Here is a 21,012-nt window from a genome sequence, read left to right on the forward strand (position 1 = left end):
TGAACTGAAAGCCAAAGAAAGGTGAGCTATTTCATATGCCTGATTCACTGCTTTCCATTTCATCAGCGATTAAAAACCTGAGTGGGGCTGGAGTAGGAAATTGTCACAACATCAGAAAACATTGCAGGACTCTGCATCCAGTTTCTCAGTAATTTCTGGGGTTTCTAACAAGGGCAACCATTCACTGTGTGAAATTCACACGCATAAACCCTTTTGTGGGTAGTGAATGCTTTGGCATATGCAGAGTTCTTTGAAAAGCCTGTTTCTGGGCAGCAAGTTACCTCTCTGTATCCCCAAAGACAGAGAATCACTAAAGTTGGGTGCTTCTTATAATTAAATGTGACTTCACTAAAGAGAGATGATTGCACTGTGAGAAAGGGATGTATTTTTTTTTTTCTTCCCCAGAACTTGCCTCCCTGTATCACTTTCTTTATTGAAAGATGTGTGTGGAATTCAGGATATACTGTATCTTCACAGTGAGTCTCTCATGAGACATTATAGGTTGTGTGCTTTTGATTTTGTCTGACACAGTGTTTGTCAGGCAGCTCAAAGATAATGTTGACTCCCAAGAGCACTTATCCAAATGACCTTAAAATTATTTAGTTAAAAAAATATTAATAGCCTTCACCTTCCCATCTAAAACCCCTGAAGAGCTGCATGAAGATCGGATTTCTTTGAGATGTAGGAAGATTACTTTGTTTATGTTCACTTTATTTACATTAGAGCAATTGTTTAATATGTCCTGCTGTTGCTGGGTAGGTAGCACTCTTCGAGTGTAAAACACAGCACACTAGACTGCCGGAATGACAGTTTCACACCATGTTATGAAGGCAAGTCCTTATCAGGGCTTAGAATATGGCTTAGAACAAGCCCTTTGTTTCACTGCCCATGACCCCATTTTAACCTATCACTTTCACCTTCATTACCCAGCATATGCTCACTACTCCGATTTGTTAGGTAGGATTTATTAGTGAGTCTTTTTTGATGTTATGTGAAATAATCAGGCAGACCAATATTAGATGTCTCTACTTCAGCCACTGGAATGAGAGTTTGGTAAGCTAAGTGATACAGAAATTAATTTTATTTGGAAATACTAGCATTTGGTTGTGAGGATATCTGCTTGCCAAGTTAATTTTATGTTTCTTAATATACATATTCCCTAGACTGTGCCATTGTTTCCTGGTTTCTGAAGGTGAAATAATATTGGTTTCATTCCTATTATTTGTTAAGGAGTTTTGATTTGGTTCTCTTAAACTTAGAAGTATATTTTTATTCAGTTTGATTATTTTTGAAGTTTAGCAGTTCTGACAACAGAAAACTTCTAAACAATTTCTTGAAAAATCTGGATGCTTAAAAATAAATGAAACATGACCAACTAGTTGTCCTTCAACAACATCGTATTTATATTTCTAATACTTCTAACAATATTATCCACTAACATAACCCAAACAAGATGCTTCAGTCATTGTGTCCATAAACTAGTCTTGGGAAACATCCACATTCATGCACTCTGTCCTAAAGATCTGATCTAGCAACTTATATGCGAGTGAATGCTCATTGATTTCACGGATGGATCAGAGGGAGGCTGTCAGCAGCTTGTAAGGACGGAGCTGCAGTATCGAACCCTTCTGAGTGACTGGTGGGACTAAGTTTACTTCTGTGAAACAACGAAATACTAGTTCCATGTAAGAAAATGCATTGCTTTTGTCAGGGAGCTTAGATGTTATCCTTCTTCCAAATGAACCTTAGAACGTCACAAGTTGCTGTAAATAAGAATAGCCTTTTGATGTGTTTCCTCTCTGCTAAAGAGAATCAAAGGTGTTTGAGACAGAAATGTGACATCCTGCTTATTAGCTGGTGTGTCTTCTGCTCTTAACTTATATGGAGTATAGCAAATAGCATTGCTGAAGATTAGCTTAATCTACAGGCATTGAAAGAAAGCATCCGCAACCTCTGTCCAGAGTTAAAGTGTATTTTGATTCAGTAAAGACAGCAGTAGGAAAGCAAGATTTTTATTTTTTTTTCTGTTCCTAATAAGCCAGATCATGTAACTGGTACTTTTCTTTCTCAGGTACTACAATAAAACAAATTCTTGAGAGAAGAAATTACATCAGGCAGCAGCTCTGTGACCGTTATGTCTGCACTGAATTTTGCCTTACTATCAAGTACAGCTAAGATTTTATTAACCAAGAGCATTAAACCAACTTCCAAATTCCTTACCCAGACTATGTTCTGCCAGCTGTGCTGAAAAAAAAAAGAAGTGGTACAAGGAATAGCAGCTAATGCCACCTCTGAAGAGGCCATCTGTTACGAAGACAGGTAGCTTCCCAGGTAAACCTATACTTATGTTTGAATTTTTCAGACTTCCGCTAAAAAACCAAGCCAACAAACAAACAAACCCACAACAAAACCTGAGAGGAAACCAGCACATGTCTAAGCATTGTTGACCCTCTGGCTACCCTTTTGGCTTTACTCAGTGTGAAAATGCCCAACTACTTGATACATTTCAAATCCCCGACCTTTAACTGTTCATATCACACTCTTGATGTTTTTAGAACTTCATTTTAGTTCCTCAAGAACCTGTACCACATCCCAAATTCCCAGCCCTTCCTCCTGTCTGAGGAAGTGGGGGCAAAAAGTGAGGGAAGATATGGCCACTCATGCTCGCTTACAGGAACCGAGCTAATTTGGGAACATGAAGCCTAGTTCTAGTCCAGTTTTCTTGACCTGAGATAAAGCCAAAGTTTACCTTTCCTTTGAGAAGACAAGTGTGTCTACTTCATTCACCCTCCCCCTTGATGGCAGAAGCACTTTTCAATCCAGGTTGTGTGCTCAGAGCTGAATGGTAGTGGGTGCTCCTTCTCCTTGGAAACTTCAAAGGGATTTTTGAGATATATTTTGACTGTAGCCAAGTGTTCTAAAGCATTACACAGTCCATGCACTGTGGGTTAATGAATAATCCACTGTGTACCTTTATCTTGCAAAGTTTGATGTTTAATTGCTGGTTGCAGCAGATGGAAAACAACTAATTATTACTATTATTAATGTTTTATTTTTTTAAAGTGGCATCTGAGATCAGTAAACAAAATGTTGTAAGGTGAATTAAATGGTGGGACTGAGCTGTCTAACAGCTCACCACTGTCAAATGGGGAGACCCTGCTCCTTTTACGCCTTCCCCTTGCCCAGGGACAGTCTCACTTTCAGCCTTTTGCCAGTTCTCACACATACTGGATCCTTCACTGAGCTGATCAAATTTGCTAACCCAGCAGTTAAAAGAGAAAGCTTCTGTGGGGTCAATGCCTGGTTTTACATAATTTCACACTTGAGCAAAGTGATCATGCAACACTGGGACATGTGAGCTACAGGCACCTCACAGACAACCTTTTGTGGTTGCTGCCCTTCTGTTCAGTGATGGACATTCAGGCCAGGAGACCTCCCGTGTAAGCCTGGGTTACCACCCACCAAAGTGAGTCAAGACTCTGCAACAGCTCATATCCTCTCTGGCTCACCAGAGAGACCTCTAACACCAAAAGACTCCAATGGTATGACTGTGTTCAATTCCAATTTTCCCATCTAATTGTTTGGCTTAACTACAAAAGTCTGCAAAGAAAGTCTGACAAACTGATCTTCCTGTTTTCTGAATCTGAATCGAGAACAACAGTTTGTGTAATGATGATGAACTGTTAAATAAAATTGTCTTTTTCCCTATGGACTTGTAATAAAAATTGTAAACAATATTTTGCAACTAAAGCTGCAAGCCTATGGGCTCTTATTCCCAGATGGCATGAATTAGTGGAGGAAGGTTTGTTGTGCTGCCTTTCCCCAGCCATCCACCCCTCCCTGGGTTTTTGGGTGTGCTAGTCTTGGACAGGGATGACTCAGCTGATGGTGAATCACCTGCTGAAGTCCTAGACGTGATAGGGTGGCTCCATTTCCTCAAGCAGCAGTGAGCTGTCAAGGCAGACTAGCAAGAAAATTGTCTTCTGCAGCAGGGAGAATTTTCCTGCTTCCACATCCAGATTCTATGCAATTAGAGATGGTTGCACAGATTTTACTGTGACTTCAACAATCCCCATTAAGATTTTGCTTAATAAAAGCTGCTTTGGGTGACAGCTCATTTATGATAGGGCTTTTCACAGGCATTGCTGTAAAGCTTTCTGTAGCAGAAAATTAGTGAAGAGCTCATGTACAGTGTAACTGAAGAAATGCTGGTCAGGGACATTTCATTGTTTTTCAGTTAGTGACATGAAAGTAATGGAGTATTTCCAAGCAGCAAGATCGCTCCTGAAAAGAGATCTAGAAAAGCCTTCTGAAATCTTGCTATTTCAAATAACTGTTTCCTGGATTGGTGATAGTGGAGAAAGACAGGAGAAAAACTAAAAACCACATGGAAAACTGCCAGGCTCTATACCCTCATGGGACTGCACATGTCTAACCAACTTCTAGGAAAAAAAAAACCTCACATGGAAAACCTATATTGGCACTATGTGGTGAGTCTAAATGTCCTTTACAAACAGAAGTTTTTTTGAGAGTTACAAAACAATGCTAATTTACCACAATAATTTTTAACTAATGCAATCAATGGGCCTTTTTGACTATTCCTTTTCAGTGTCGGTATCATCTTCCTCTTAACAGAATAGCATGCAAACCAGCTGCCTGTTTGCAGCAGCAAAAGCACCAACCAGCCGGGCGATCATTTAAGTCTCTTTTGTGAGCCTTGGCAAGAAAAGGCATGTGTTTTGTTCTCCACCTGCTGTTGTATGGATCTATACTACTTAATTTAACCAGCAGTAGTTTCTGGAGTGGCTGAAGTTTGCAGAAGCTATAGTCACAGCTAGTTACTTTGGCTGCCCACTATCAAAAGACTAGAATTTAAGAAGTGCAAAGGAAAAAAAAAAGCTTTATCTGCAGTGGCAATTATTTTCCTGGATGTTGTTTACTTTGGCCTTGTTGTATGGTTTAATATGTTTTGGGGGATTCACTCCATCCTGAAGAAAGCACATCTTCAGCTCTCCTCCCTTCCCTGTGGAGGACGGCAGTATGATGGCCCCCGTTCAGCTGGTTGGCCAGATCACCCTTTTCCAACAGATATTTCCTGTAATCTCAACCTTTTATCAGGGTCCTTTGAGACAAAATCCCCCTGCAAACCAATGGCCGCACAATGATGGTTAAATTTTTGGTCATGTAGAGTAGAGAACACAGTGCCAAAAATGATTATTTGAAGTTACCTATGTGTGTAACTCCTCATTGCAGCAAAGCCAGAGGGTTCATCACCTTCCAGAACCAGGCTAAATTAACAAGTGTAATTCTACCAATGCTTGTTTTTTGAACAAGTCTGACTGTTACTTACATTTTTGTGGGGGAAGGTCCAAGGATGTGGCAGAATCCCAATATGAGCCAAGTTTGCTCATATAGTCACGCTTACTGTCTCTCAGTAAGCCTTCAAATTAGTCTTATGACGATAAACATGTTTGAGAAACAGATGATATTTACTCAAAGGCATTGCTTCACATTATTTTTCCATGACCATTCCTTATCTTTCATATTAAACAATATTCCATTGTCTGGAATAGCAGACATCAGACTTGATGTTATTTAAGGTTGTTACACACAGATGTAATGTTCCAAAACACCACCACATGCAGAATGCAGATATCCAAATAACTGCAGAAAAACAAATGCAAGATTACACACACATCTCGAAGTGGTGTGTAATACCATGTACTCTAATGCAATTCCAACCACAGTGGAAAGTCACTGCTAAGCTGTGTGCTTAGTTGCATGAGAGCACACACAAATCTTAGAGCCAAAAAAGTATTACCAGCATTGTACTGACTGTGATTTGCTTTTTTTTTTTCTTTTTACCTCAGTTCATTTTCAAACCATCAGCCATTGTAGTGTGGAAAGTCCAGACTAGTGAAGCTGATCATTTAGCATTCTATGAACTTTATTCTAAAGTTAAGCATAATGTATGTGTATGTAAGTTTACAGGTATTCTTTTCTCATATAATTGCTTTTGTTAAGAGGGATCTTATTTCGTAAGGTGTTATACTCCTTTTACAATCAATCTATTCTGTTAGTCTTTAAAAAGCTCTAAGATAACAGCAGTCAATTTATAGCAGCCCTTTCTCTATGCAGACAAAATACAAAGGTTCTTAATATTTTCCATCCAAGTCTCCTTACTGTCCAACTTGGGAGTGGTAATAGGATGAGAGCCAAGGAATTTCCAGAACTCTCGAAGTGCTAGTAAGTCATTACTGACACAGTGCCATGAATATTTGGTTGATGAAAGTTAGACGTAGGACCATTCTGCCCCTGATTAGCAGATATTAACAGTGCAACCCAACAAAAGTCAAAGCTTCTTAGAATCATAGAATCGTTATGATTGGAAATGACCTGTAAGATCAAGTCCAACCATTATATAACTCTGCCAGGCCCAGTTCTAAACCATGTCCCTGAGCACCATATCTAGACAGCTTTTAAATACATCCAAGGATGGCGATTCAACCACTTTCGTGGGCAGCCTGTTCCAGTCTTTGATAACCCTTTTAATGTAGAATGTTTTCCTAACATCTAACCTAGACTTCCTCTGGCATAGCTTGATGCCATTTCCTGTTGTCCTATCAGCTGTAACGTGAGAAGAGACCAATACCCACCTCTCTACAACCTCTTTTCAGGTAGTTGTAGAGAGTGAGAAGGTCTCCCCTCATCCTCCCTTTTCTTCAAGCTAAACAACCTCAAGCCCCTCAGCCACTCTTCATAAGATTTATTCTTAAGACCATCCACCACCTTAATTGCTCTTCTCTGGTCTCACTCCAGCAACTCAATGTCCTTTTTATACTGGGACACCCAAAACTGAACACAATACTCAAGGTGTGGCCTCACCAGTGCTGAGTACGGGCGGACAATTATGTCTCTAGTTCTGCTGGCCACACTATTCCTGATGCAGACCAGGAGGCTGTTGGCCTTCTTGGCCACCTGAGCACACTGCTGGCTCATGTTCAGTCAACTATTAATCAAAACTCCCAAGTCCCTTTCTGCTGAGCAGCCTTCCAGCCCCGCTTCCCCAAGCCTGTAGTATTGCCTGGGGCTGTTGTGATGTGAGTGCAAGACCCAGCACTTGGCCTTGTTGAACCCCATACAACTGGCCTCAGCCCATGGCATGAGGGTTATGACACCCACAGACAAAACTGGTTCAACAAGAACCTCTTTTTGTTGTTGCTGTTGGCTGCATATGCTGAGTGTGCTGTTGCTGCTGCTCATGTTCTGGCTCTTGATTCTTCCTTCTGTGCCGCAGCCAGAGATGCTGCCTCTGGACCTCAAGACATGGAGAGGAGGAAGTGTCAGAATATGCCAGACTCTGTCTTAGGGCTCTGCCTCTCCTGTCTCCTTTCTGTAGTTCTTTCTTCCTGGGCAGGGAGTCCGGAAGACTCTCCCAATACAAGTCCTGCAGAACCAGGTGTTCTTAAGACAGATGTAGTTATTCACTGCCTTGGGTAAGGGTGACATCTCTCAACATAGCTATCAATAGTCAAAGTTTGTTTTGATCAAGTGGTAACCACTCGGCAGACTCAGTGCTATAAGGCACTTGACATGCAGCCTATGCCTTTATCACACCCTTTTACTGTACATCTGTGTCCTGATCATGAGGACACTCTTAAGTGTGAATATTGCTGAGGGCAAGGGAAGAAGGTGTGAGGGTTGGGATTTTTTACCCCTCCTCCCCAGACAAAGCTATGTTTTCTTCAGGTATATGCTATCTGCACAACTTAAGGCTGTGAGCTTAGTGGCTTTGGCAAGCAAAGAAAAGATCTGTCAAGGTGGAGACACCTAGGACTACAGTGTTATAACTGAGTGGACAAAAGCTAGTGCCTGTAATGCTCCCCCGTCTGTTGAAGCATCAAGCATCAACAACCCTGCTAAGTCTCACCAGAGAGACAGTAGTTCTGCATTCTCCTAGAATATCTGATAGCTGTGGATCTAAACCTCTCTTCCTGACTGTCACAGCAATGCAAAACTCTGTCAGAGAAGCTAAGTTATTCTGTTAAAAGCCTATGGTTTTGGACAGCTGCTTAGCAAAACATGCAGTCCACACAGGTGTGTCTTCAGAAGATCAGCTAGCTAGGAAAGTGACTAGAAAAGAGGTACCTGGTTGGCTGCTTCCTGAAGTGAGATAAGACCACCATAAAGACCAGTTTCCAAGCAGCTGCATATTGTTCTTGGGTATGATTTCCAAATTCATAAAATAAATAATAATATGGCCTGTATCTCAGCTGCTTTCTTGTTGTTGTTCTCCTCCTTGGTTTTGTTCAGAGAATCAACTTGGTGCCAAGAAATACTATGTTCTCTGCTTTGAAGCATTAAAGGATAGCAAAATTTCTACTGCCACAGGAATATAAACTCATACGGAAAAGAAACACAACGGACCACAAAATACTATGTTCTGGACTGTCTTTGAATTCCCTTTCGGTGGTTGTCAAACCACTGCAGCCATCCCAGTAACATTTGGGACTCAGTCATTTTGTTAAAGACTATTTAAAGTTTCAAGGTCATGGAACCAAGAATTCCTGTGTGGGAGCTGTGTGCCGTACTTCAGAAAGCAGTCTCCTGCAGCTGTCAGCCATGATGCTGTACAACTGAGATGCTCTTCCATTTCACGTTCTACGTTCTTGTTTCGGTCTCACAGCAATCTTTCCATAAGGAGCTTTTTTGCTGAAAGCAGGAGGAAAGAGTTCTTCTCAGGACCTCAGGAAAGTAATCAAGATCATTATTATGCCAGAAGTAAGCCCTCTTTTATCTTAAGAAGCTCACATGTCACTTAAAGATCCAAACACTCACTGCACATCACCTGCTTGACCTCCAGGATACAACACTTCATCTCTTCACACCATCTTAGGAGATGTGGGAGATCAAAACCACCAGCAGGATACACCATTATCGTGGAATCGTAGAATGGCCTAAGCTGGAAGGGACCTTAGAGATCACCTAATCCAACCTCCCTGTCATGGGCAGGGACGCCTCTCAACTAGATCAGGCTACTCAAGGCTCTGTCCAACTTGGCCTGGAATTATCCTCCAGTCACACAAAGTAATTTGACAGTCACCCTAATATTCAAGTAGTAGCAGCACACTGGCATAAAACCCGTACTTGTGTACTCCCGCCGGGACAGGTAGCTAGCAGAGATTTTTCTAGTAAAGCTCTCTCTGACAGACTAGGCACACTTAACTTTCGACAGAACCTGGTCTCTGAAAGATACGATCATGGTGGAGTGAGTCCAGTAAAGGGCCACAAAGACAATTAAGGTACTGGAGCACCTCTCATACAAGGAGAGGTGGAGAAAGCTGGGACCAGTCAGTCTAGAGAAGAAACAGCTCAGGCTCAATGTGCGTAAATACCTGATGGGAAGGTGTAAAACACACAGACAGACTCTTAGTGGTATCCACTGAAAGGACAAGAGAAAATAGGCACAAATTGGAAAAAACATTCAACTTAAGTTTTCGTTTTTAAACTGAACAAACAAGTCTCCAGCCTTAGAGATAGTAAAAATTTGACACAGTACTGAGCAACCTGCTCTAATTGACCTTGCTCTGATTAGAGGTCCTTCAATTAATTGCATATTAAATGCATGTTAGTCATAGTTTGCAAGTATTACCAACAGCCAGTAGTACTGTGACATGAGGTAGGCTTAGCCAGCATGTACATAAGTGACATCCATTTAAGGTAATCTTCCTTCTTGTTTTGGATTTACCAAAAGTCAAGAGAGCTTCCAGTTTTCTAAGCAGACATCAAGAAGGGCAAGGCCTCCTCAGCATATGTCCAAAATAAATGGATAGTCCTAAGAGTAAAGGGAAAGTAAAACAACTCTGCAGGCACAAAGCAACCTTCAGAGAAGGAAAATGTAATGGTGTTACTCAAGCCATGGCTGTAATGATCCCATTCACTCCAGTTCTATCAGCATCATTCCTTTCTGAAAATAGTCCTGAGAAGCCCTGATTATACAGTGCAATATCTTAACTTCTGGTACCTTATTTTCTTACTTGGCAAGATGTTTGATAGCCCACCTAGACTGGCAGTCTTACGTTATATAAGTACAAGTTTATTCTGCTTGGGAGACAAAAATTTAACATAGTTCTTAAAATATTGCACTTAGAAGATAGAGTTCTACTACAAAGTTGCACTCCTGGTATTAGGCTTTTAAAATAAATTAGGCATTAAGTAGATTAGCAGCACAAATGCATAATTTACATCCTTGACCCTCCCTGCCCCACCATCCATAGCCATCTGTGAGTACCAAGATCATCATCTCCAAAGATTCATGTATTTCATTGGTTTTGCACCAGCAAAGCACATATTTCACAAAACTTGCATTTGTAGAAATTCAGATCTGTTGTTTCAGGAAACTCTTGAATTCTTCAGCTTAGCAGGGAATGGTAATGGCATCAGCAGTAAAGCCCCTCTTCGTGGTTCAGAGAAGTCAGGTCCACTAGAGGCTTTCCTGGCTCCCTGCCAAATATATGTGGTTTCTCAGTCCCTTCTCCCCTCAAAGTTGCCAGTTCTTAGTTTTGTGATGCAGTATCATGTTTAAGGCATTATAACAGACATAACCAAAGGAACTAATTTCAATTAATATATTTCCATAAGGTGAAGAGAAAACAGTCCACTGGATTACAAAGAAATAGTTCAAGTGAAAGCTTTTGATTACAAGCCAATTAAAAAGCAACCTTAAAAACTGCTAGTAATGAGAAGTGAGGCACCTTAAGTTCACAGCTACTAGAGAAGCAGGACTTTTCCCACCACCACTTTTAACAAGGTCCACTTCAGAGATGCTGGTCTGAGAATTTTGTGTTTTTTCAGTCCTTCTTTGCTCGACCTTTGAAGCTAGTCATAAAATCAAGGATTCCCAAGTAGTCTGCAAAAAGAGCAGCTACTTTCACTGGCAGAAAGCTGTAAGGTAAGGGAGTTGAAAAGAAAAAAAAACAACACAGACATCAGAAGAGTTATACAGTTTTATCATAATTATTTTTACCTGGCTAATACTGGCAAAGACCATATACTGCCTAGAATATAGTACTGCTGATCCTCTCAAAATATCCATTACACTGCTTTGGCAGCCTGAGTAATAACTCAGGCTGACACATCAATTTCCCAACCTGGCTTGTAACTGAGTTAGAAGTGCCCTAATGGTGGAGGCAGGACATGAGATATGCAGTTACTGAGGAGCAGGCCCACTCTCTACAGCCCATAGTAGCCTGGCTTGCACTTTCAGTCAAACATATAGTTGAAACATCCCTGGACAGAAAAGACAGAAAAAGGAAAAGTGTAACTTACCCTTTAAGACAAAGTAAAAAATAACAACTGCGTGGTATCAACAATATTTCTTGGTCCTGCCGAATAGCGGTGATTATCTTCTCAGCCACATACTCTGGCTCCAGAATGGGAAGCAGAGTTGGCCACCTGGAAGAGAAGACATTTCTTACTATAATACAAATTAGTTTGGATTCACATTTTACTCAAAATAAGTCTTGATTTTGCAGTTACTCAGCTAAAGAAATAAATACCACAAATCCTATGAACAATGGGACCATCATTATGTTAGTGAATGGACATTGTTATTTTCTCTGTGTATGCTCTCTCATAAGATAAATCCACATAGTCCTCATAATAAGACACGTTAGGCTTTTATACAGCTTCTATATTTTTCCATTATACAAGCATACCATGCAAAGCTACTGAGAGAGTTGGGGCTGTTCAGTCTGGAGAAGAGAAGACTCCGAGGAGACCTTTTTGTGGCATTCCAGCATCTTAAGGGGGCTACAGGAAATCTGGTGAGGGACTTTTTAGGCTGTCAGGTAGTGATAGGACTAGAGGGAATGGAGCAAAGCTAGAAACAGGTAGATTCCGATTAGACATTAGGAAGAAGTTCTTCCCCATGAGGGTGGTGAGACACTGGAACAGGGTGCCCCGCGAGGTGTTGGAAGCCCCATCCCTGGAAGTTTTTAAGGCCAGGCTGGATGGGGCTCTGGGCAGCCTGACCTAGTTGGGGATGTTGCTGCCCATGGCAGGGGGGTTGGAACTAGATGATCTTTCAGGTCCCTTCCAACCCAGACAATTCTATGATTCTATGATTCTACGATTTCAGCTGAATGGGAGTTTAGAAACCAGAGAGGATAACTAGGACATTTGGCTTCTGCAGAGGAAAGGACACCAATTACATTTCACATTTCAGTTTAAATCAAGTACTGAGAACTTTGCCATTTAGGTTGCCTAGTCACTGGACAGCACTGTTAACACCAATCTGAGGCCCTGAAATAACACAGAGGAATGCCTAGTTCAAGACTTTCATAAAGGAAATAAGAGTATGGAACATCCTAAATGTGCAAGTTACATAAATACCTCACAAGAGTTTACTCACTTGGTTCTACAGCCATCAAACATTCCTGTGTTTATCAAGTAAGGACATACAATTGTGGTTTTCACACCAGTCATTCCCAGACTTCTCATCTCAAAATCAACTGACTCTGCAAAACCAACTGCTGCAAATTTACTTGCACAGTAATCTGTAAAATAAATAAAACACTAATTGCAGTTAAACCTTTTAAATTTACTAATTAAACTTTACAAAATAAGTTCAGTGAATCCAACCACTCAACATGTACACAGGAACAGTAAGAACTTGACAGAGAACAGGGACAAAACTATGCCAAAGGTTGGTTAGGGATTTGGGGGGGGTGGGGTGGTATTTTTTGTTGTTTTGAAGTGGGTTTTGTTGTTGTTGTTGTTGGGTTTTTTTACAGTATACAACAGCAGCACTACAGTATAGAAATTATATACACACAGTACCTTCAGGAAATTACTGTAAAATAATAAAATACTTTACAATGGAGTAGGAACTGTTTTCAGGATTAGATTACTGATAAACTTTGCCTTTGATGTGATTCATTCCTTTACTTTTCCTCTCCTAAATTGACTGTTGTTCTAGAACGGCCGACAGAGGGTTTCCTCATCACATCTATGCTACCACCTTTTCACTTTCAATAGCAAATGAAATTATCTTTTCATACTAGACATTATCTTTAAATCTATACAGTAGCTTCTTACACAGACTCAAGCTTTCAAGACTTTCTAATGCAGTTTCAACTTGAAACTCAACTTGTCTTCATTTTCACTGCCTTGAAGCTAGATTTCTTTTACTGTTATATCACCTGATTTTATTTTCCTCCCCCTTTGCATATGTTTTCCAGAAATGCCTTCTGAGTTTGCCCTAATCTCAACATTTTCTTTCCACCACTGTATGGGTACTTCTGAATTCATGTCTGAAAGAAAGAAAATGCAAAATGAGACAGTGCACCCATCTCTTGTACCACACCTGGATTTTAGTAGTGGTTCAAGTTAGGGAAACCTGTATGGGACTCTTCGTAGTTTGAAAACGTGCTTACAAAGAAAGAAATAATAGTAATAAAAAAAAGGCGGCCTCTTCCCAACCAAATACCTGCAGATTAACAACACCGAAGTTCTCAGTTTCCAAAGTTGTATATGACTCCTAGATCCTCTAACTACCTTGGCAGAAAAACCATTTCACAATTTAGCTGAGCAACTGGAATACTCTTTTGAAAGGAATAGCCTGTTTAAATTCAGATGGTTTGAAAGTGTAACTATTTGTTCTACTTATATGCAAAGATGCAGAAAGTAAAAATTGGGATTTTTTTTTTCCATAAGTATTGATTGCAGAGTTTAAACCAAACTAATTGTCTATAAATGAACGTTAGCTTTAATATACTACCTGAAAGACGACTGACTCCTGTCAGTCCTGCTGTGCTTGCAATACTAACCAAGTGTCCATGGTTAGAGGCCATCATTGCTGGGAGGAAGGCTTTGTAAGTCTGCAACGTAAGGCAGAGATGCAACAAAACATTTTACTAAATTACATCTATAATATTTTGAAGGTCTTGTTTTTTAAATAAATTCTCACTACAGTTTAAATAAAAACTTTCCCCCTTCCATTATGGAGAAAAAAAAAAAGTTTTTTGTTTGAACTCTAACCTTCCAACTACTAAGCTGAGACTCTCCAGGCCCTACCAGAACCACTTTCTCCTCAACACCAAACACAGATGGTAACTTGCTGAAAGCTAAAGATATAGCTTCAACTAGTTAATTTTCTTTCAGCCTAAAGCTCAGCACAGCACTGTTTCAAATGAGAACTTTGTGCTGCAGATTTTGCAAAATAGCAAAAATTTGAATTTCCTATCTTCCTTCTCTTAAATTCTTTTAAGAGTTGTGATTAAATAGATTTAAGAAGAAACTTAAAACATGTTTTAATATCCCCTTTGCAATTCTTATGATATTAACACCACAAAGATGACCTGTCTTCTCTGGAAGGAAGTAAAAACACAGTAAGTTACTCATTTTGGATAAAAGCCCCACTTAAGAGCACTGTCTGAACATGTGGTATTTCTTACTGAAACTATCATAACCACAAAGCAACTAGAACACTAACAGAACCAAACACCTGTTACTAGAGCAGCAACTTTTAGGTTGGGCCTGCTTCATGTCAATTAATATGAGGGATTATAACATAATACTAGTTTCAGAATTTAGCAGATGGTAAACTTCAGTTCTTAAGAGCATTTCTAAACTTGAAGCAATTTTGTTTCCACCTACCCACCTAGAAGTTCCCACAGGATCCATTCTTCCATCGTGTTTTTTTTATTTTACAGGCTCCCAGGTACATAAAATAATTTCCTGTATAATTTCTGACTAAACTTACAAGGCGCTATATATCCTTGAGTATTCTCCTCAATTCCAAAAGGGCAAAATTAACACTGAAAACATGTTAAAAGGATGTATTTGGAAAGTGCAAGTATTACCCAGAAGTGTGCCATTGTATTCACTTCCATGTTTTTTTCCACAAGTGAATCTGGAGATTCAATAAAACTCTTCCCAGTTACAATACCAGCATTGTTGACTAGGATGGTAACGTCACCGACTTCTTTTTTAACCTAAAACAAAAAGCCTCAAGTTATCATGCAATAAATACAAAACATAGTTTCCAAGTTTTATATATGAAAGCACAAGAAATAGATACATTGCACTTTTCAGCTAAGTGGAACTTATTAAGCTTGTTACTGCTGCACGTAGCTCAGGTTCTTGCACCTTCTCACCTGATGCCTTTTTAGAGCTGAGCTTAGAGCCAGAGCCCACCTCCACCTCAGCCACTGCTCACACATTCTTGCCTGTGTATTCTCCTCTCAAAAAGCTGTCATGTAACAAATATTTCTGAACCAGCACCATATGATCTACACAGGTGGACTTAGACAAGTTGTTCTTGTCACCAATCTGCACTCCTCAGCACAAGTTAAAATAGGAAAATAGGATGCATTTAGAGACATAAATGATTAGTAAATGATGCTTTAATACTGCCTCATGTCAGATGATCTAGCGATTCTGGAAGCTAGGACCAACAGTCCAAATCTACCCTCTGGGGCAAATAAATACCTGAATAAGTGGTCATGTTTCTCTTATGCAAACAAAAGACAGAGGTGCAGATGTGACACATACAGTTATACAGTTATATGTGATACATACAGTCTTACAAAATACATTCACACTTGGGAAAAAATTCAGAGAAGATTCGAGTGTCTTCTCACAACTGAGACGAATAATTCCAGCTTTACAAGATCTCTGTTCATGCCATTTTCCTACACTGCGGCAGCTCTCTTCTCCACGAATTGACTCTTCCAGTTCTCGGCTCCTCAGATCTCCCCTGTGCATGAAAGGGGACACACTCGGCCCCGGCTTCCACACTCTGCTTTGAGGCCAAGTACAGAAGAATTTCACCAAGCCTCTTCCCTAGGTTTTTGTTTGCTTGTTTGTTTTTTGGGGAGATGGGGAGGGGGAAGATAGTATTACCTTTCCAGAGCTCTAAACCTCTTCCTTTATGCAGTGCAAAGAAGCATATTCCAGGTGGCTGTTTGAGGCCTAGGTAAGGCAAGCATTATGCAACCAGCTGATCTGGGAAAATATCTTTTCCTGGTATAAACATTATTTCATGTTTGTTCCTGCATTTATATTTCTGCTTTTATAACAAAGTTCAGTAATGACCAATTCTCATGGCTCCCAAACAGCATCCCCAAGTGTCTACTTTCCAAGAACCATTAGCCCTCCATAATTGTCTTCACGAGGCAGAAGAAAGCACTGGATGTTTTATAGGTAGCATGAAACGCCACCAGCAAATGTGCTTTTACTGTTGCTCCTCAGCAGTAGATGGAGGATTCTCAGGAAAGTGGAAAACTGGCTGCAAACTGACATCTTAACTAACAAGCAAGAAGAAAAACCCCCACAAAAACAGTGGATAAGCAAAAAAGTACCATAGAAGAGAGATCCTGGAAGTAAATGTGAGCTCAGGTGCAGTTTTACAACATAATGAGGAAAAGGCTACTGTAACCCTACAAGTAGAGGATCAAGAACCATAAAGTTACTTCTTTCACAATCCTAGAGTCTTAAAGTTCTGCTGAATTTCAGAGAGGGAGGGGTAGGTCAGAAAAGGTCACATTCTTTTTGAGGTTGGGTACTTCTGGAACAGGAACGTTAGAAATAAATTTTAAGCTATAGCTCTGGATAGCCCAAAGTAGTCCTTCATCCTGTTGCTACAGGAAAGGAGCATGCACACCACATGTGCAGGGCTTTTTTTGGTTTTCTTTCTACTGAAGTGATTACTTCTCTCTGATGAAGTACCAGACATAGGTATCTCAAGTTCACATATAATTCATTTTTGCTTTGAGATTGTTTTACTGGGCACAAGGTTTTCAACCATATCCTCCCTGCCTACATGAATTTAATTTGCTACAGTCTTGCAAAACTCCAAGTCATTGAATGAAGCTGAATGACCACGGGGGAAAAAAAACCCCAAACACTCAAACCTTGCTCCCCTAAACCTGGAACTCTGCTGTCTCATCGCACAAAGGCTGAAACTGAACCAAAGTCTTTGAGCCAAAGTCTACTACACTAGAAATAAGTAAACAGTGGCACCAAACACTAACTGATACCAAAGTTTTTTTGCCACTAATAAGAGGGGAAAGTCATCAGTATGGTTCTACATCAGTCATCAGCAGGATGTCATGTTTCTGAAATAACAGTAGCAGCGTATTTTCTTCTGTGTGGATCAGCAGAAGGATTACTAGTGGATTAGCTGTTAGGGAACTGCTGTCAGAAGATGAAAAAGCAAGGAATCGTGCACCAAGACCCTCTTACCACTTCTTTACTCCTGTCTACCTCCGTTTTTATCATGACTAAACTGTCACATGCCATCTCTATACCCTCTTCTCCTTTTTATATTTGGTCAGAAAGGCTCTACTACTGCTTTTCTCTGTAGGACTGAAGTGCTAGCCCTTGAGCCCTCAAAACTGAAGGTCAGTTTCGATCTTCTTCATCCCAGTGTCCTTCACACTACAACACTCCCTCCTCCACTCCTCCCAGCTCAGCGGGAAGCACAGTTACACGCCTTCAGCATGACATGCACAACTGCTCTGTGGGAACAGCAGATGTGCAGCTCAGCTGGTCTAACTGAGCTGCAAGGGGAAGAAGCAAGGGTGATCAGCATTACCAGAACACAAAAACCAATAGTACCAGCCTCTAACAAGCTGCAAGTCATGCACAAGTTTCACCTCTCAGAAGGTTCATTCTACCAACTTTTGCACAGACAGAAAAATGCAGAAGGCTAGAGCAGCACCAAAAAGAGGAACTTTATTTCAGCTAACTGATGTTCCTGAAGACAACTGATTTTTTTTTTTTTTTTAAGAATTCATCCTCAGGAAAACATCAACTTTGGAAACTTTCTAGTCCAACAGTTGAGAACAGGTTGTTATAATGGAAACTGTTAAGCAGTTCTAGCTTTTGACAATTCTTTGCCCAAAATACCTAAATGCATGCTATATTTACAAAGCTCTTCAGAAAGGAAAGAAAGAAATTCTTAAGACTTCAAGATACACTTACTAATTATGATAAAGCAAGTCCGCAGCCATGGAATTATTTTTAAATTGCCTAAGCAGTTAATCCTTTTTTACAATGTATGGTCTTTTAGGGTTTATTTTTGACAATGGTCTGCCAGAACTTGAAATACTGCTTTAGCTTCAATAAATTGATTTTCCTACTTCGCCAGTAAATGCTTGCTCAGTAGCTGAATGAATGAGAAACTACCCAACTGAAATAAGCTACTGAAAAAGAGAAGGTCTTTTTATTTTTTAAGGGAATAGAAGTACTAAGTCAACTCTAAAAAAAAAGTACTCTTGAAATAGTAGCACACGAAGTACATTCTGAATGAATTAACTTTAATGTGTTTCTTTGAAGTCACTAAAACGTAATACAGTTCATACACAGCACATGAACTCATCTTAGAATACTGTCAAAGCCACAAATAAGATACTTTACCTGATCAGCTACTCTGTAGATATCCTGCCTTTTGCTACAGTCACAGACGTAAGACTGTACTCTCGCTGCTCCATTTTCACTGGCCAGTCTGCTCGTCTCCTTGAGCCCCTCTTGATTAATGTCCCAGAGAACCAGTGTGGCTCCAAGGCTGGCAAACTTTAAAGATAAGAGTCTTCCAATGCCACTTCCCGCTCCTGTTATTAATACTATTTCACCGCTAACATTCTTCTTCCGTCTAGGCACAACCAAGAACACTAGTGACTCCAGCCAGTAATAAACAGAAAGTCCAATGAATCTCAATGTTTCCACAAGGAAGTTCATCCTGAGGCTATTTCTTCAGATACCTGATAAAAGAAAATGTTTACCAGATAGAATAAACCATTAAGAGAAAAAAAACCACAAACATCAGCATTTCAAAATTGAAAAGCATTTTCAGGTGCATTCTAAATATTTTCTTTAGCTGGCATCTGAGTGTTGTTTAAAACAAACAAAACAGTATATAGGCTTATATCTGCATGTCTGACCCATTCATCCTGTTTCTGCATCATTTCTGGCTTGTTCCTATTCTCCTCCAGAATGCAGCACACAATTTAAAATGTAGCTGAAGCAGGAAATACCTGCCCTCATCTCCTTTGAAACTCCCCACCCCTCACATCACGTGTTTCCATCTTTGCTCTGACACAATGTGGACTCAAAAACTAGAATCAATACAGTGACAGCCGCCTCTTGAGCACCTCAAGTACCTTTATCTCCTGTTAGCCCTTAGGGTGGCTGTGCCGAAAGGCTGAAACCTAACAAGCCATTCTTGGCAGTCTGTGAGCAGTTTGGGGTCCAGAGAGGGCTCTTACAAGTCCGGCCTCCACATGCCTGAGTGGTGACAGTCCAAAACGTCAGTTCCACCAGGATGGGCAGCGGTACCTTTCAGCCTCGTTTCTGCACAGTTAAGCTCTTGCGTCACCTGCCTTTTTCTCATTTACTTACTGATCATATGGCTCCTCCACCCGTCATTTTCAGGCAGTTAAGTATTTTGCCATCTGTTAACTGGACGGTACCAAAGTCAGACCTTGTATGAATGAAGAGGGGGCAGCTTAGCCTACTCCAAACTGCTCACACCTTCAGCAAAATTTCAGTTGCATTTGGGTGTGTGTGAGTGTGTGTGTGACACCTGAAATGCCTCTATTTTCTTCACAGACGGACCCCAAACATACTGCTCGCAATTAGCATCATTTCTGTCTACTTTTGTCTGTGCTCCCTTTCTGTGCCTACACTTAGCACTCTTCATCTAACCTCCTGGTGGAAGATGGCCTTGGGGGCTGTTTTCCTCATGTCAAGGGAAGAGAGGAGTGAAATTCCTCTCTGAGTTCAGGTGAAACAGAACAGGCTGACGCAGACTTCAGTGTCCATTTCGCAGACTCTGACCCTGAGTCTCTTCCATTCTGTTTTCTTGTCCCAAGAATTTTGCCCTGCATCACTGGGATAAATTTGCTATTTGAAAAGTCATTGCTATTTGAAAATTCTAGTAACATTGCCCCTTGTAAAAGTTTTTTGTAAGTTCTGATATCTAAAGGCCAATTCGGAGAGGAGACAGGGCTGTTTTTATCACTCCTAAAAACCTAACTTTGATTTGGGTTTTAGTGTGTGGAATTGTAAATACTGTAATTGTATTAAATTCTTCCTTCAATTAAATTTTAAAAAATTTAAATTAAAAAACCCAAACAACAATAAAAAGAACAGTTGGACTCGATGATCTTAAAGGTCTTTTCCAACCTAAACAAATCTATGAAATGCATTGCAATTATATATCAAAAACTTCCTGCTTGAAAAACAACTTTAGTGATCACAGGCTTTAGGTTAGAAAAAAAATCTCCTTTTAGGACCACAACTTTTTGGCTTTGTAGGCATTCCTTGTTATCAAGAAACCATGTGCAGACCAAGTCACAGTCTCAACTCTGCTGAAAAACTGTCAGGATAGAGAGCTTCAGAACCCTGTATGCTTATAAATCTCCAAAACACACCAGTTAATTTACTGGCTGTCATCACTAGGCTTTTCAACTACCAGTACGATCATTCTTGAGGAGAGCCTGGATTTTGCAAATGAGCAGAGTGTTCTGTTTATGAACGCACTGCAGAAATGTTGACTTTCTTCTCTTCACCTTCCTGCGTTAAGCAAATGTCATGGGCTCAAGTTATACCATCTTGAGCATGTGTTTAACTTCACGGTCTGAACTCATCGCAGTAATGCTGACACGGAGCCTGCATTCAAGTCCTTGAAAGAGTGCTGTTTATTTCCCAGTATACAAATGCTATGCAAGAACTGCACTTTTAATCTTTGACTAACTACAGTATAAAGGATTCATGTCTTCCTTCTCGGCTAAAAGTAGAGCACGCTGGCTCTTAGACTTCAACCTTCAGCAAAACATGCCCGGTTTGACCATATCTCTTGGGTAACACTGCTATCTGTGCATATAGGTAATCATGTTTGACAACTGCCAAGAGATAAGTTACTTAGATCTCTACTACTCTGAGCAAAGTTCATGAAATTTAGCATGTGGACATACACGTTACCATGAGTCTCAGGTTTCGTACGTG

The 21,012-nt window shown here is 40.3% G+C and overlaps 1 protein-coding gene across 1 annotated transcript; it reads right to left on the minus strand.

Moving 5' to 3' along the window:
* Positions 1-10,850: 10,850 nt before the first annotated feature.
* SDR16C5 (short chain dehydrogenase/reductase family 16C, member 5) lies at positions 10,851-18,769 on the minus strand. The gene is made up of 6 exons (XM_009879382.1): positions 18,424-18,769; positions 14,865-14,996; positions 13,781-13,880; positions 12,413-12,557; positions 11,329-11,454; positions 10,851-10,944 (listed from the first exon to the last, which is right to left on the minus strand). Exons 1-6 carry the CDS (start codon positions 18,742-18,744, stop codon positions 10,851-10,853), a joined length of 918 nt encoding a protein of 305 aa, XP_009877684.1. The 5' UTR covers positions 18,745-18,769.
* Positions 18,770-21,012: the final 2,243 nt, after the last annotated feature.

The sequence above is a fragment of the Apaloderma vittatum genome, unplaced genomic scaffold (genome assembly GCF_000703405.1).
Source record: "Apaloderma vittatum isolate BGI_N311 unplaced genomic scaffold, ASM70340v1 scaffold16542, whole genome shotgun sequence".
NCBI lineage: Eukaryota > Metazoa > Chordata > Aves > Trogoniformes > Trogonidae > Apaloderma > Apaloderma vittatum.

Bases quoted from the DNA above. Each gene is read 5' to 3' on its own strand.
- SDR16C5 (XM_009879382.1), bottom strand. From the start codon at position 18,744: ATGAACTTCCTTGTGGAAACATTGAGATTCATTGGACTTTCTGTTTAT. The intron at 12,558-13,780 runs GTAGTATATTAA...TTTATTTTACAG, and splicing joins AGGAGTCAGTCGTCTTTCAG to ATTACTGTGCAAGTAAATTT. The intron at 10,945-11,328 runs GTAAGTTACACT...CTTACCTTACAG, and splicing joins TTTTTACTTTGTCTTAAAGG to CTTTCTGCCAGTGAAAGTAG.